Genomic DNA, 17,686 nt, shown 5'->3' on the forward strand with positions numbered 1-17,686 from the left:
CTGATTATCAAGTGTACACTGTTACCTGGAGGGCAGAAAATGAGCTGATAATATTTTCCTTTTGAGGTGAGTCTTTGTAACCACTGGAAATTCTAGTATGGTCACTCAGGCTCAAAAGGAAAATAAAAAAATTTAAGAAATGTTTGTTAAGGAACAAGGAGCAACCTGGAAGATACAGATGAGCCAAGGTCAGAGTAGGCGTTGGTTCTGGTCTCATCATCAGGACAGGGGCTACTGGGAGTAAAATCCACATCATCTCCTTCCCCATAGTCTTCAAACTGCTCTTCATTACTGATCAGAGAGGCGGTGGAATAAGTGGAGAGGTCAGATGCTGCAGAAGGGTTGTGAGGACTTGCCCTGAAACAAGAGGTCGAAACATCTGGAAGGCCATCTTTGACAGCATCTCACCTCACATGGAATGTTGCACCTTTTCAGCTTGTCCCTTCACTCCAGTTTTTAAACAGGTTACAAATTCAAATGACAAACACATCTGATATGCACTGAGAGTCTACAAACAAGCTACCAGTGAGATGGGTTTGGATCAACACTACTGCACTTTGAGTAGCACAGCTCAGCAATTCTCAGCCATTGCTTCCATGTGGTGGTGAAGACTTCTGCTCATAGGATTTTGGCTGAAGGCAGGAACTATGCAAACATCTCCAAAACGCACAGGCTAGCAATAGGGATGTGTACAAGACTGAGGCACTCACTGCACTCCCTAACCAGTTTCCCAGAAACCTCCATAAGCCCTCTCCCACAGCCCATGAGCTCCAGCCACGCTCTTCTGTCAAGAGCCAAACTTCAGCTCACCACGTGCCAGATGAGCTGGGATATGATGGTCTCTAAGACCACAGATGAGATCTGAGGATATTTCCCGGCCCTTCCTTCCATCATGACAAAACGAGTCTTTCAAAGGAGATTCGGACCACAAGAGAAAGCTGCTTTATAACTTCTAGTATCTAATATCGTCCTACAACCTGAGAGCAGGAGCAGACAAAGGCACACAGCTCAGCAGAGCCAGGCACATGGCAGCCCTGATGCATGCAACTGCCTGTGTATTCGGGGGAGACAGCATGCACCAACCAAACGTGGCCGATACAAACATGACCAGTAGTCAGTCATTTGCTCCATAAGCAAACAGCCTGGAGCCTCCCTGCACAGCAGCAGGCTGCACAACAGGATCTGCCCCTGGAGCAGGGCTGCCTGTCAGGCTCACTCTGCAAGGATGAGACTCCTTACCTGCAGCAAATACTCAGTGACTACTAGCCAGCCTCACAAAACTTCCTGCAAGATTGAGAGACGTATTATCTGCTAATGACTTGCTATATGATTTGAGTGATATAAAGCACTAATTGTACATAAAATATTTCAGACAAACTGTTAGCCAGCAGGTCCATTCTAAACCTCATGACACAATGGGAAACTCTCCTTAATAGTTTTGTCTGACCCTGTTCTTTATTTATCTGTGACTTTGCCACCACAAATCCTAAGTCACGTAAGTTTTGCTTCTTCTCTTATAGTGACATATAACCTTAACAGTGACAACCTCAGAGGATAAAGCAAGATTTTAGTAGGCATGTAATAACTTTCAGGAGTTCCCAAACCCCCTAGATGGAGGTGGCAGGATGCACAACATCCCATCCCCATTCATAAGAGCCTGAATTATACACTTTGAAGGCAATACACTTATTTCAAATGTGATATAGCTAAAGTCTATCACTCTGAGGACAGGTGCTTAGAAGAGCCAGGAGTCATAAGGCAAGGAGAAAAGCTTGATGAAGAATTGACAAAAAACTGAAATTAGCTTGATAAAGTATCCGAGACTGCTAAGGCAAGTGGGAGAAGGCCAGATCTCAGCTAGCTGAGAAACTCAGGAGAGCAGGAATGAGGCTGCACAGAGAACACCTGAAGTGATCAGAAAAGAAGACAAGTGAGGAAAACTCAAGAGGAACAAACCAAGATGACAAACCAAAAATAAGGAAGAAAGTGCAGAGGCTTACAAAACAGGCCCAGCTGTGCTCTGTCCTGCTGTACTGCATTAACACAGCAAAGCAAGATTAAATCAGATTGAGTCCCTCTCCCTACAACTCAGCTTTTACCAGCATTCTCCAGATATGCACCTGTAAAGAGTCAAGTTAGGATTACTGAGACATTCCTGTGTTAATAGCAAACAGTGGTTATAGACACGCATGCCAGGACACCCTGTGTTAAACACAAGTTACTGCTGCACACTAATGGTCACATAAAATTAGAAACACGCAGAATTAACTTGGTACATGGAGCTGCAAAGCAAATCAGCAGTGCCCATATCTTCAGATAATTACACATACAGGAAACTAAAGCAATATTCCCCATATTGTGCTGCTCTGTGGAAAGTATTTTAACTCCAGCACACAAAAGGCACAGGAACACAGAAGGTTCTAAGTTCTGGGAGAAGCCAATAAAGGGATCCTTTCTGAAAAGGGACAACACGAAATTGTCACTTCAACACACAAAACATAATTCCCATAGGTGTCCCAGAACATGTCAGAAGCCAGGGACGAGACTGTCCAGGTCCTTTAAGTGCTCAGACATCTACCTCCCTTATATTTTAAATTGATATCCAATTTCTAAATCCTTCAGGCATCTTCAGCCTCCCCAAGCAAGAATCAGCCAAATAAGGGCTCCTTCCTCCTTGGTGCTTTTACATATGACTCAGAAAACAGGGCTGCCAGGGGGCAAAGCCACCACTCACTTGTCACCAGGCAGAAACAGGACACCAAGCATGCCATCCTTCTCCTCGCCCCGACACACGTCGGAGGCCTCTGAGCTCTGGGCGCTCTCAATGGCACTGTCCATGTCAGACTCATGGTGCACCTCCTGCTGCGCCAGAGTCATCGCGTCCTCATCAGGGAACAGCTCCGACTCGCTGTAGATGCCTTCGCTGTCCAAGTAGGTGCAGTCCTGGATTTCACCACCCTAGCAAAAGAAGAATGAGAAGTCAATTCGTATCATCCTTTAAGGCAGCTAAGAGGATTCAGGGGAAGCAATAACCCATTCTCCAAATTGCCTGGTAAGCAAGAATGGGACTGATTAAAGCCATAAAACAAAAAGCCTGATGTGCTTTACAAAAGACCAGGTCCGACAAACCTGCAGGGTAGCTTGTACCTCCCATACAGCTTGAATAGCATCCCTGACCTACTGTCTCTATTCTATAGGAGAGTTACAACAAGACTTATGAAATGCAGTCAGTTTTGCCCCCATTTACTGTCAAAATGCAATCAGAGTAGTAAATATCCTCAAACGTTTTTTAATCTAGAAAGAGGTATCCTTTGTAAGAAGATTATCACAGGACCGACTCCCAGCCACTTCATGTATTAATATGATCAATTAACAGAAGCAAACCAGGTAAATACAACAGCTTACTTTGTCTTTGTGGCTAGGCAAAAATCTATAGTTGTTTAAAAAAAAAAAAAATAATACTATGGTAAGTCCTGGTGGCAATCAGAGATTTCAGAGAGCCAGAGAGAAAACAAAAAGCTTCAAAGCCATCTGTTCCTGCTTCCTGGAACCACATCCTCATCAAGTATCAACTAAACTAAGGCGTCATTCTCATCCCTGCAACACTCCCCTGTTGTTGCTCATCCCCTCCCTCTCATTCTTGCCCCATGAACATTCACAATAATCAAGGCAAGCTGCTTTCTGTTTTCCTGTCCTTGAGAGGCAAACAAACAAAAAGATTCTTTGATGAAAAAAATAAAGCCTAAGATTTCACTGTCCTTTTTTATGCCACGTGGGGACACAATATTGTCTTGGCAGCTCCATCCAGTGAGACAAAAGCTACCTGAGGTCCCACAGCACTGCTCTGATCCGCAGCTCTGCTTTCACGCTCACCTGCAAGCCACACAGGCAGCTTCACCTCTGAACTGCTGCCAGCAAGCCAGGACAACCACACACTGAAAGCACAGTTTACTGGCACACGTAACAAAGCATTTCATCCAGGAACACTCAGCCCTCCTGCCCAGAGCCCTGCACTGCTGTGTGCCCCAGCTGCTCCTTCAGCGCCCACCTGCCTTCCAGGCATCCTCTGCTGCCCAGGACACTGCTCTGCCACTGCCACGGAGAATTAAATCTCTTTTTTCAGAACCAGAGATATTTTCTATGCCAATGAGAGCGATTTCTCCTTAGTGGCTTTTCCATCTCAATATAAGAGTCAGCCAGAAGCTGCAGCTCTCTCAGATTTGCACCGACTGCTATCAGAAATGCAGGTCTCAGTTACCATTTTTTCCTGAAATATTTATATGCCTGAAAATCGTGTTGTAAACTCACGTTTCCAATATTTCAGCAGTATCCAGGAGTGTTTGTTTACTCCAACATTTCTTCTTTGTGCCCCACAGGCATGGAGCCCCCATTTCTCTTAAAACACTTAATGCAATTAGGCTCTGACTGCCATTACAGAATTGCACCAGCTGGCAAAAGCCGGATCCAAGCTGGGAAAAGAGACACAGTGGAGCACACAGTGGATCTGTGAAGCATGAGCTTGCAAATCAGGGCAGGAAAGAAGAAAAGAACTCTGCACAGCCCTACCTCCCAATTAGCATCTCTTTTGAGAGGTCTTGGAGATGTCTCTGCTTAAGCAAGTCTTTACAGCACAGAAATCTCACCGGTATTAAAGAAGCTCTCACAAGGAAGTAAAGGCCAAGAAGAGTTCCACGTAGGTAACAAAAGACTTTTTTTCTAATAATAGCATTCAATAGCATTCTAGATGCTCTTCCAAAAAAAAAAAAAAAAAAAAAAAAAAAAAGTACATAAGCAATTAAATGTGCGGTGTTGTGTATAAAGACTAAGGGCTCACTTCTCCTCCCTATCACTTTCTGGCAACCCCATGTACTTGTATTGGTGTTCAGACCCCCAGCTGCAGCACAGACTGTGCCATACACTGCAGTAACTCCAGCACGGCCTCTCCAGCTCCCTCCATTGCACTGCCCTTCAGTGCAGCCACCACCACACTGCTGATATGGGAAGCTTTCCTCCCACGGCCCCAGTAATCTTTAGAAGAACACAGATGAAACACCTTGAAAGCAAGAGCACGAGTTAAGACAGCTGCCACAACAAGAAGTCAGGACTGGAGCTTCTCTACAATAGCTGGACCCACGTGTTGCTGAGTAATGCTGGGAGATATTTACATTTGTGTAATTGCTCAGTGATCACAGTCTCTCACAGCACCCCGGTTTCAGTGCTGCTTTTCAGGCCACACCTAAGGGAACTGAACTCCAGAAGAAAAAAAAAAAAAAGGCTGAGTGCAGTGCTTTCCATTGACTCGTCCACAATTAGGTACCTACTGTACCAATTTAGAGCTCGGCAAGAACAAGCATTATTCAGGCACTCCTAAAAGAGCTAGCTGAACCCCAAGCATTATATTACAGATTAGGAGACACCTCTGTCCTGAGTCACTCGTTTTCAGAGCACATGCATGACCCAAAACCAGAAGGAGAAAGAAAAGGGTTTTGATGCCCTGAGTGTGAATCACCGCTGCTCTATGCAGCACCCTTTTGTGTGGGCTGAGTTAAGAGAGATGAAACTGCTGCTTACGGTACCAGAACATTCCCATTAAAAGTACACTGAGTTTAAACGATAGCAACACAACGTAGCTGTGAGTGGCAGTGAGCACCGAGTACTTTGCACTCTACCTAACTGGCTGCTTAAGATATCTTCAAGTACTTCACAGGCAGCGGGCCAGGCTTGTGTAGCAACTGTTGAATATTCAGCAACAGTTTGCTCTATAGGAGCACCTGCTGCCCAAAGATCCGAGGCCACTTCATGGGAACTAATGAATTCCCTTCCTTCAGAGAGCCAATTGTGCGGCTGCATTGCAGACAGATGAGCAGGCACAGCCTGCCTTCCCACAGCCACCCCAAACAGAAGCAGGAGCCAGCGATTCCCATGCACTTCTGATCTGTGGGGCAGAAAGAGGCACCAATGCCCAGTGGGCACGGCAAGATGGCTCAGCCCTGCCTGCAGCAACCCGGCTGGGCTTATCCTAGGTTGGAAGCAATCCATAAAGCAGGCACACAGCGCAGCTGGGAGCTGTAACTCGGCTGACAGGCTGTGTGACACACTCACATCAATATGTTCACGCTGAAGAGCAGTCTCACTTAAAATTCACTCCCACCACAACCTAATCACCAGCACTGCTGACACTTCCACAGCTTCAAAGTATTCCAGAGGGAACAAGGAAGGCAAGATGATCCGAGTCTCACCATGCGCAACGCACTCAGCAGGAGCCAGCACCACCACATACATCATCTGAACAAGGTCCCTCAGAAGGATCCTGCCCCTGACCCATGCCATCAGAAAGCTGAACCCACCAGCAGCAGGAGAGATGCAAGCCTGGGGTCCCTGCAGCCTGCCCTTCCATTCCTTCCCAGCAGAAGTGGGAAGGGAAGAGGTGCACACGGCAGCATGCCAGGCTTGGGGGGTCTCAGATAAAATAGTACTCACTGTTGCACACCCACACGGAGGAAATGCAGGCACACACCTTTCTTCAAGCAGCCACTGCACTCAAGTTGTCTCCTAATTCCTGGGTGATCAAGAAGGGTGTGAAGCATTTCTAACCGATGCGTTCTAGAAACACACCACTCCCATATAAACAGCAGTACGTTTACACCATGTGAGCTGTAAACTTTTTAAAGCACATGTTCTTCCCTCAAAATATTTTCCAGTTGTCAGACAGGTATGGAGATGTCCACCTATCGTTTGTTCTGAGCTAATAGGAGGGAACTGTCAGAGGAAGACACAGAAGCACTGCCCAGGAGAAGGAAGGAACCCATGGCTGCAGGTCCTGCCATGCCTCACAGCCTTCAGACAGCTTGCCAGGGCAGCATGGAGGGCAGAGGCAGTGCAAACTGCTTCCATCTCCTGCTGCAGCACGGGAAGGGCACCATGTTTCTCCAAATAGCTGAGAGTTTAAAATCTCCAAGGGTTCAAGATGACTGTGCAGAGTGTTTTTACTAAGCTATTCAAATAAGAAGCTATTTCAGGGCCACAAATTAGGTTGCTCAATGCAATGGCTTCCTCCGATTGTGTAGTTACTCAAGTCTAACACTTGAAGCTCCATTTAAGGCAAACCCTCACACATCCCTGCTGCAGCCACTTTGGGAGCAAGTTTATCCCTGAGATCCAAATGCTGCCACCAGGGCAGCATGCTGGAAAGCCCCAAGGCAGGGACAAATTCTGGATGCGTTGCAGCGTGCTGCAAGCAGATGCTTCATACATAACATTTGCATCTCACACAAATGTAAGATTCAAGGACAGCAGGTTTGGATGAAGAGCCCAAGTCTCAGCCTCTGGGCTGCTGATGCTGAACCACTTGAGCAGAGGTTCTGAAAGGCTGCTCTGTGCGCTGGCAGGGAGCTGATGTGCCTTTTCCAAGAAGAAATCTCAAGCTGGAGCCAGCCTGGGAGCAGCAGGAGCAGGAATGTTTACAGTCCGCTACCTGTCACTGTAATTGGCCGTAATGGACTTGCCAGACCTCATCACACACAGGGGCCAGATTCAAACACTCCTTTTCACAGGTCATCGCTTATGCTCTGGAAGCTTTAACATTAAAAGACTTTAGCAGACAGCTAATTTGATCCTCTAAAGAAACCAATAAAAAGAAAGGCTCCTTCCCAGCACTTTGAAGCTGCATCTCATCACTCCCCAGGCTGCTTCCCACTGCTGAGCTATTGTATGCTCACCAGTTGTCACTGCAGGCTCAAAACAGGGAGCAATCCTTTGCAGGAGTAGAAAACATCCCAGCCTGCAGCTTCAGGATGGGGTCAGCACATCAGCCAGAGTTCAGGATAAAAGCCACCGTGGCCATTTGGCACCCTGTTCCAATACCCATCAGGGTCACTCCTAGTCTGCTAGGGACAGCTTCCATTCCCTTCCACATATCCATCAAAAGAAGTGCCAAGTGGCCTCATGCTGGCTTGCTGTTAAGGATGTCACAAGTACCAATTAAAAACTCCTACGGTAATCACTCCTCTAAATACAGGAACAAAACCTAATCACCTGAAGAAGCATCTGTAACATCTTGGGCACAAAATGCTGTTGGCTGTGCAAGCTGCCAGCCCCCTGGTGACACAGCCACCCAGCACAGCCTGCAGCAGTGTTCCTGCACCCACTGACCTGGGGCAGGGTGCCCAAGAGAGGCAGCAGGAGTTGAAACACATTCAGCTCAGCATCACCTCTGCACAAAGCAGCACCAGCCCTTGGTTTGAAGGGCACGGGTATACAGCAAAAATCCGTGTTTGTGGTATCTGCCCCAAAAGCTCCGCATAGCAGGTAAGGTGTGACGGCCTCCTGAGAAGCTGTGGCCTTGAGATGAGATGATCTCATCACAAAGCAATGATGAGAGGACAGAGAAAGTCACTCTGATTTGAGACACCGTGTCCTGGGTCTGACACTTGGGTCTGCCCTGATCCACGTGCTGTTTTAGTGCCAGCACAGCTACCAGTAGGACAGAGCCGACAGCAGCATTAATCAGCACATTGGCAGGGACAGCCAGTGACAAAATTACAGAGGCTGCTGTGCCCTGAGCACCACATGGCCAACCACAGGCCAGTGTCACAACAGCCCTCACTGACATGCAGGAAGCACAGAGCCGCAGCTCTCAGCCAGGACACGCAGTATGGACCAGCCTGCAGACCAGGGTCTGAGCAGAGTTCTGTCTGCATGTGAACACTTGTACTGTGTGAAAGAGAGCAGGAGGCTGCTCACAAAGAAGTGCCTTTATTTTAAGCCTCTTAATACAAGCACAGCCCAAGCACTCACTTTGTACTTCGGTTTAATTACCCATGTCCGTGAGTTACAGGATACCCTTCCCAGCCACTGTTTGCTGCTGAGGAGGCAGCTGAGCCTATGCCATAGCTTGTTTTCCTTGACAAGCCTCAAGGTCACCTAGTTGGGTGCTGGATAAACAGCAAAACCTTGCATCATGCCTGCAAGGTGCTGCGGGCACAGAGCTCTGCACACAGCACTGGGCTGTGGGGAGGGAAAAGTCGTCCAGGAGCAGCAGTGAGCAGAGTGAGGAGCAGCACGAAGCATGCTGTCACACAGTGACAATTCTGCCATGTCTAAGCTCTTAGCAGCAGCCCTGGTCAAACTCCTTTTCCACAGGGAGTTGGGGAACTTCAGCACGTACTTCTATATTACTTTAAGTGACCTCCAGGAAATAAAAGCACCTAAAGATAAATAAAGGAAACAAGACTTCTGCCTCATACCATGTATTTCTGTCTTCCTACCCAAGAGGGATAGATTACACTACAGTCTATAGAGATGAGGAACAGGAGTGATTTCAGATCCCAAGGGGTGGAGAAACATCCCAAGCTTCCATAGCACACAAAGAAATCCAGCCACGCTTGATAATAAGTAGTTTATGCTGGCAAACAGAGGGAAAGCATTAAGGATGTGGCTTTGCTCTAGTTTACATGGAAGCACTTCCCAGAGCTCATTGGTCAGCCTGAAAACAGACAAGCCGAAAAAACGAGTTCTCTTTATGCTCAGGAAACACCGCAGTAGTGCTGAAGTGCAGATCTCTGTGAGCAGGACGAGCTCCAGGACCTCAGCAGCCCTTCAGCAGCTGAGCAAACCAAAGGCTGAGGAGCTGCAGGAAGAACTGGAATTGCAACCTTCACGCAGCAAAGCTTGCGAGTTCTGAACTTGGACAGTTTTCAGCCTCCCCATCTGTGTCTGAAAGGATTGGTTTGTTTTATTGTTATTGAAAGACTCAAATTCCTAGAACAAAGTGAATAAACTGTATTTGTAGATGGGCTTCCCTTTATAAGTTCTTTAAGTCTGCCAAGCACATCATAGTGCTCAAAACATGACAAAGACAAGTTAAGATCCCAGTGAACTTGGGCACATTCAGCAGGCTGCTTTCTCACTTACACGATAAAATTAAAAACAACCCACCATGGTTTGTTGTGGAGTTTGCAGCCATGCACAAGCAGGAGATATTTCTATCCTTGAATCCACACAGACAAAACAAACAGGGATTGAGCAGAAAATGTTTGTAACAACATTCATCTGCACACCAAAAATGAGATTCCAAGCAGAGTCACATCCAAAGACGCCCTGCAGCCCTACAGCTGCAGCACTGTGCCCCAAGCATGGTTATGCTGGCAGAAAGTGCTTACAGAGTGCATCTTATGTTCAGTGCAGTCTTCGACCTAAAAGACTGTAGGATGATCAACAGGAATTCAATTATTATGCTACACTTCAGAATTTAAGGGGTCAGCTGCCCAAACACAGTGAGTGAGCACTTGGACTCTGAAGCCCAGCTAAGAGCACAGCAACCCCCGGGAGTTTTACAGTCATGTAGAACATTTCACTAGAACACCACATCCGAAACACTGAAAGAGTGGATAAAGGTGTGCTCCCGCAGGGAACCATGCTGGTTAATCAATAACTAAGGCAAAGCTATTCCATTCCTCTACTGTGCTGGAAGGGAAGCGTTCAGCCCTGCAGCTTCTGCATACGGCTGAGATTCCCCCACAAGGCTGGGCCATCTGCACAGCTTCCCAGGGGCAGCCATCATCCGCTGCAACTCTTCCAGTGGCAAAGTTAAAGGACATCAACTGAAAGGGGTTATAAAGCTGCTTAAAGCCTACCACATCCAGCAACGGGAACAGCTCAGGCTCCTCTCTGTTTGGGCAGGCACTACCAAACAGCTATGAGAAATTCCACCATTCCTCCCATCGCATGAACAACATTTCACGGTACCAAATGTCTACCACACTGACTAACACCACACTGCTCCCCCCATCCCAGGAACCTGAAGGGCCGTTGGTAGAAAGTTCTCCGCATCGCTGGTGAGACCACACTTCATTTCTTCTCATCGACAGCCAAGAAACCATTAGGGAAAAGCAACCCGGCCCCAACTGGCAGAGCAATCCCACACCGGGCAGGAGCGGGACCATACTTAACGGGAGCAGCAACAGTAATACACCAAACGGGACTGCAAGATCCACATTCTCGAACACAGGTAGCACAAAGCCCACACCGCGAGGCTTCTTCCAGATCAAGCTGCCGGTGCCCGCAGAGCCGCTAAGCTCGTACACCTGCCGGAGGAACGATCGCCATCGCAGCACCGCAGAGCCGCCACCCCGAGCCCAGCGCCGGCACCGCAGACACCGCCGGTACCCGCAGGGCCGCCCATCGCAGGGACCCCGCGGCGCAGCACCGCGCGGCTCCGCCCAGCAGTGCCGGGGAAGCGGCCGCGGGGCTCGCACACGAGGTCTGCGGCTCCGGACCACGCGGACTGCCGGCCGCCTACGATCCGCAGACGGGTGTTTTCCCGGCCGTACCACCGGCAGCCCGGCGCTCCAAACGCTCCGCTCGCGCTCGGCACCATCGCACCAAGGACGCGACAGATAACCACGCGCCCCGAGCGGGCGCTCCCCTCCCGCAGCGCCGCTCCCGAGGACGGCCTCCCCCTACCCTCACGGAGCCGGCACGGGGCTTGAGGCGGCCCCGCGGCACCGCCGTCTCCTCACCCGCCCGATCCGAGCCGCCGCCGCCGCCCGCATCTGTCCGTGCCGCACGGAGGTGCCGAGGTGAGGCGCCGTAGCGCCGCCCACCCCGCGCAGGGCGGCCCCGCTCCGCTCCGCGGCAACAGTTGGCGGCGCGCGCCCCGCCCCGCGGTTGCTAAGCGACGCGGGGGGTCCGGCGTCACCGCGCGGCACCGGGCTGCCGTGACGTCACAGCGCGGGGGCTGCGCCTTTCTCGCCTTTTTTCACTCTTTTTTTTTTTCCCCCCCCTTTTCTGGTTTTTGTTTTGTTTTGTTTTCTTCCATTTCCGCGGTTGACTTTTCCCGTGACGAATCGTTCTCGAATTTGTTCCCCAGCGCCCTGCCGCAAGGAGCTGGAGCTGAAACGTGCATTAGCGAGGCTGATTAATAATGAAGATAATGGCATCGCCGGGATGCACGGACTGAAACCCACGTCTCAATTATCTCGTGAGAACCGGCATCTGCAATCGGGGCCTCCCACCCCACTCTCTGTGTCGGTATTTTGCACAGACCCTTCTGCACATCACACTTGCTCTGATCTTCACCTCGTCTCCTCTCGTCTGATTTTGGAGTGCTTCCCTTGAAGCAAACGCAATGAGAGCAGTGTGAATTACTGCGGCATTATGATGAATCACATTTACTAATGCAGCACCGACCAAAAACAAGCCCTCATTGGGCCGATCGCTGCAGGAATGCACAGCCCGTCTCCCAGAGATCTCAGTCAGAATGGGCGAAGACTCCGAGAAAGAGAAGAGGTGGCAGTGCAAGTGCAGCAGGAAGGCTGTCCTGTGGGCAGCCCGTTCCTATGGTGTGTGGGGAAGTCAGCAGGGGTAAGGAAGTTGGGATACAGAGAAGCAGCTGGGTGCAGGTTGAGGCAGAGCTCCCTGCCCTCCCCACGCTGCACACCTGGCACGATGGGGTCGGTGCACAGCTCCAGCAGCACGGATCAATGCTGCACACACAGCAGGCTCAGCTCCAGCCCTGCTCCCGCTCCCAAAAACAAAGCCCCAAGTGCCTGCAGAGTCTTGCTCCAGCAAGTCAGGAAGCAGCTCTTTAGGCTGTATGCTGTGGGTCAGACCATGGGGGGCTGCTCTCCCTGTGATCCCCATTAACATTAATAAGAGCAGAGTTCTTGCTGGTGCGCTGCCATCCTGGCTGTGGCAGGCAGGCAGCAGATCAAACAGTACGGGTCGTGCTGAGGGCTCACAGCAGCAGGGAAAGCACTGGAGGCAGGACAGGGCTGGCTGAGGGCCCATTAGCATCAATTCCTTGGGCCTGTAACAAAGTTGGACATAACTACTGCATGCAATTATAGTATAAAGATGTTTTTGGGGGGTATTCCATTGGTCTCTCTAGAGACAAGCTGCTTGCAACCTCTTTGCTATCGGTAGGCTGCACTGTGGCTGCCTAATGAGGCTGTGGAGAGGTTCTGGTTCTTTGCAAAAGCCTGTGGATAAGAAGTCAAGAGGAGGCCAGATAGCAGAGCTGCAGAGGTAACCCCTCCAAAATGGGGATCGTTGCTGTCTGTATCATCAGGCTGTTCAGATCAAGCTCTGAAGGTGCCTCATAACAGCAGCTGTTAATCCACATTAAAGCACCTTTGTCAAAAGCATTACAAAATATGCCAGGCACACAATCTGTTCTATTCAGCTTTTGTTAAAAGGCCCAGAAATAAAAAATGAAATAAAACAACAAACTACAAGATAGAACTTAAGGGAAAAAAACATACTCTGTGCTTTAGAGATGGGCCAGAAGTGTGCAGAACGAAGGCATGGATTTGTGCACCTCACTCAGAAGAGCTCTAAGCTCAGAAAGGAAAGTGTGAGCAGGACGCAAGTACCTCTGAGCTAAAACCAAGGTGGAGCCAAGCAGCTCCACGTCACACCAGAAAGGTGTAATCACCCTTAGACAGCTGTCTTTAAAGTGGGAAAATAACTGCTCTTCTGAGGCTGGAGTGACTGGAGGTTTATTGGCTGTTTCAGCCAAGCAAACAGACGAGCCCTGGCCACATGGAGGGCAGTGGGTTCGGACGCGGGACGTGGTGCTCTGCTGGGCTCTGCTCCCCACAGTCTGTGCAACACAGGCTGCTAGACAAAGTGCACAGCTTTCAGAAGTTTCAGCTCTAAGCATGTCTTAGTGACAAGTTTTTAAGTTTTTGGGCCATACTCTGCGCAGTAGAATCTATAAGAGAAAAGAATTAGCTGGCCAGGACAGGAATAATTCATGCTTGCCATGCCATAGCATGCCTTAGAAGGCACACGGCTAACAGCAAGGCTGCAGAACAGAGCAACCTAAAGCCATGCAACACCTGTACTGAGCTGATGGGTGCAACTGCCCTTCAGTGCTATTGCTTGTTTGCATTAATGCATCCCTTCAGCCACACAACCACATGCCGTTTCCCACTGGTCTGGATTCATTCAGGAAACGGGCTGGATGGCGTTCAATTTATCTGCAACTATTCAATATCTGCTTTAGTCTCCTTGATCAAAGTGTAGCTTCATGTCTTATTTACGGCTACTACTAACAGCCTGCTCTGCAGACAGAACTCTTTATTTCCCCCCAAGCTCTTTCTGTGGTGTTCATCACTCTGACATCTGAGTGCTTTGCAAAGATTAATTCATCTTCATAAAGCCTCTTCAAAATGAGAGAAGATGCTATTCCCATTTTGCAGATCAGGAGCTGCTGCATAGACAGATTGAGGTCAAACATATCCACTCACGATCGGTCCTAATATGAAATGTCTCAGATCTAATCTTTTTAAGATATCTTCAAATATAACACCAAAACAGAAATCTCCTGTTTGTATGTTAAACTGGCTGACTTCTTGTGAAGCCTGGCAGTACAAGGATGGGAGATGTGTGGGAGCTCTACATGCTGGCCACCAGAAAGAAGGACAAAAGCTTTCCAAACGTCCAGAAACACTGGAAGCCATGTGAATATAGAAGACTTTATGAGCCCTCAGGAAAGCAGCAAAACGTTTCATGTAAAACTGTGCACGCAGGGATTTTTCTCTGCAGTTTGTAACACAGGACTGAATCCCAAGAGCACAGTTTAAGGTAAGAGAATTGCAGGTTCTCTGCATTTCTTGGGATCTGGCCAAGCACGAACAAATACAGAAAGCTTTGTAGTGCAGGAGACCACCCTGGGAAGTGAGGCTTTTGTTTTATTAGTGCCTTAAAAGCATCTGTGGATCAAATGTGCCACTATCACTTTACACCATGAAAATACTGCCCAGGGGACTCTCTAGACTCATCTTTACAAACGCTGATACCTCTTTGTCAGTTTTAATAAAAGGCAGCTACAAAAACAAAGTGGGCCATGTGGTCTCAATGAAGCGAAGACTGTGGCAATCAATAACAGAAACAATCTGCACTTACTTGCTGGAAGAATTTGCTTTTAGCAGCAACATCTATAAAACAAGACATCATTCAAGACCTCCCTTTGATTTTTCTAGGGACAGTGAGCTCACTGTGCCCAGAGCACATCTGTGCTTATAGACATTTTCAAATCCAGGACGGTGTTTAGACTGATAACATGACCATGCAATGTATGAGATGTGAATTGCTCCATTTCCTATTACTTCGCCTTTCTGTGAGCTGTGGCACTCACTGCAGCCCCTGTCTTTCCGTTCTTGCTACATTCCCAGCTCTTCACTTCACCAAATGAGGAACCAGATGTTTTCAGTTCCTTCTGTCCGAGAAGTACAGCAACACTTGGAAGCAGAGGAACTGGCTTGTCAGGATAAGTGTGCTTCAGTAATTAATGCTAATAAAATATCCAAGTTATGGCTGCTGCAAACCTGTCTGCTTCATAGAATCATAGAACTGCTCAGGTTGGAACAGACCTTAAAGATCATCGAGTCCAACCGCAACCTAACCACACTACCCAACTCTAACAACCCTCTGCTAAATCACGTCCTTAGTTTTAGTATCGTGGTTCATAGGGTAAGTCAGGAATGGCCTCAGCCACACTATCCAGAAACAGAACTGTCATTCTCTGGTAAGGCTAAAAAATAGCAACCACCAGCATATTAACAAATGGATGGAAAAAAATTTGCTTTCTCCATGTTATGCCTACTGAGCATTTCAGAGGCTCGGTTGGATATTGTGCACACAAGTCCAATCTCGGTAAGAACATACAGATTTTAATTTGAAAGTCACACATGGACAGTCTTATCAGCTGAAACATGAATTGTATTCCAACCTGAACGACTCAATACATCAAAGTTCATCAAAACAATCCAATTTCCAGCCTGGGCCACCCCCAGCACATCGCTCTATCTCTGCGATTTGTGTTCCCATTCACCCCTGTTGGCATTCATATTGATATCCAGCAAGGCACCGACTCTCCTCAGCTCTGCTTTGTAGCAGGAACAGACAGGAAGCCAATTTTCTGCAGCACCAGAGGGTGACAACTCAATATTTTCCACAGCATGGAATTCCTGGTGAATTTTCACCTCGAAGTAAGATGAGATGAAGTAAGATGATGATCTCATGGTTTACCTAAGAAATGGAGCTTAGAGCCACTGCTGTGTTGTTTTTTGTTTGGTTGTTTTCTCCTCAACTCACAGAGGCACTGTAAGGAGAGGAACAGTAGCGAGAAGGAAAGAAAACAAGATTTTTGCCATGGTGAAAGTAGTGCTTTTGAACACAAAAACACGCAGACAAACCTTCTGTGCAACTAGAGCCATGTCCTCTTCCTCTGTGCCATGCTTGCTCAGCCACCAGATCTCAGACCCCATTCTCAGTACTTTATTCCAAAATAAATCAAGGCGTTGCCCAGAGCCGAGGCTCCCTGAGTACACAGCACAGTACTGTGACATGGAGCAGCAGGAAACCAGGAGCTAAGTCACTACAGGTCAGTGATCACTGAGAGAGCGAGCAGCAAAGGAGTTTATCTGGAAACCAAGCATCTCAGAACAGTTGATTTTCCTCACACTTCCAGCTGCTTCACCTTACCAGACAGATACACCAGTACAGCGTTACCTGTTCCACCGAGATTTGGAAGCTAAGCCCTCCTGAATTGCCCAGGTGAATGGGATTAGTGGGACTTGCTCCCCGGGTATTTCTACAGCACAGGTAATACATAAGAAAAGACATAAAACTCAGTCCAAATACCACATCAAGCTGCTCCACAAGTGCTGTGGGAAACAGGCCATCTAATACAGAGACAAGAAAGCAACCCAGGTTGTCCTTGTCCAGGGATTCCGTGCTCTGCCCTTTGCTCGGGCTCAGCCAACTAGAGCCAGAGCCTCACTCGGGACACAAAGATCCCAGACCACAAGACATAAAAACATTTCTGTGCACTGATTGCCTCCTCACAATAACCTCATTATCACAGCTGTCAGTCACTGGGACATGCCGGCCACTAGCATGGGAACTACTGATAAGAGGTGCTCGCCCTCGAATGCTTCTGCTGTCTGCAACAAGGCAGGTCCTGGCAGCGCTACGCTGCGCTCTGCCTCCGCCAGCACATGGATGGGGCACAGAGAGCTTCCCTCAGCCTGATGTCCAAACTGCCACTTGCATGGTGCTGAGGACGTTCACACCATCATCTAGATTTGTGTCCCACAACTGTGGCATCCTGTGATCAGACTGAAAAACCTAAAGGCTGTTTCCCTTACAGATCTTCCAGTGCATAATTCTTGTATCTCCTCGCTAGCCCCCTGCAAAGCAGCAATCCAGGAGCTGTGAGTTACCAATCACTCACTGCGTATGCGACCTCTACTTCATGCCCCCCACTCCAGATAACAGGGGGCTGTGCTCCTAACATGGTGATGTACAGCCTGATTTGTTGCTCATATTTGTTGCTCAGACAGTGCTGTAGCAAAGAGAATTTGGTCCCGAGTTATTGAGCTGGACTGTGAAGCGATTTTAAGAAAATCCAGAGAAAATCTGTCACCATTTAAAATCAGCTGGAACACCTCTTCCAAGGCAGAGGTGTTTAAATCTTACAGAGGACACTGAACATCCAATGCTTGAATCAGAAACTGTAACAGATGGACTCAGAGGGCTTTTTTTAATTACGGCTATTAGTAAGTGCGAATGCTCACAATGACAAATGCAATTTATTTTTAGTTTCTGCTGGGAAATTAGCCTGGGCTTCTCCAGCCCTTTTGGTCAGACTGCCTGCTTTGGCACAGAAGCACCATGC

General features: G+C 48.4%; 1 protein-coding gene across 6 annotated transcripts in view; it reads right to left on the reverse strand.

Annotated features, from left to right (window-relative positions):
- The window catches only part of RAB11FIP4 (RAB11 family interacting protein 4), a 56,347-nt gene that overhangs the window by 16,549 nt on the left and 22,112 nt on the right, over nucleotides 1-17,686 (reverse strand). For 2 of the 6 annotated variants that reach the window (XM_042832946.1, XM_042832942.1), the window contains 2 exons: nucleotides 2,735-2,958; nucleotides 166-357 (listed from right to left, as the gene is read on the reverse strand). In XM_042832946.1, coding sequence (XP_042688880.1) covers nucleotides 166-357; nucleotides 2,735-2,877 — 335 coding nt within the window. In that variant the 5' untranslated portion in view covers nucleotides 2,878-2,958. Of the gene's footprint in view, nucleotides 1-165; nucleotides 380-2,734; nucleotides 2,959-11,463; nucleotides 11,482-11,519; nucleotides 11,577-17,686 lie in introns of those variants that run through there. The other 4 variants (XM_042832941.1, XM_042832943.1, XM_042832944.1 and 1 more) reach the window with 4 other exon arrangements.

This window comes from Centrocercus urophasianus, unplaced genomic scaffold (genome assembly GCF_019232065.1).
Source record: "Centrocercus urophasianus isolate 14NV4802_14NV808 unplaced genomic scaffold, USGS_Curo_1.0 seq_40, whole genome shotgun sequence".
Classification (NCBI taxonomy): Eukaryota; Metazoa; Chordata; class Aves; order Galliformes; family Phasianidae; genus Centrocercus; species Centrocercus urophasianus.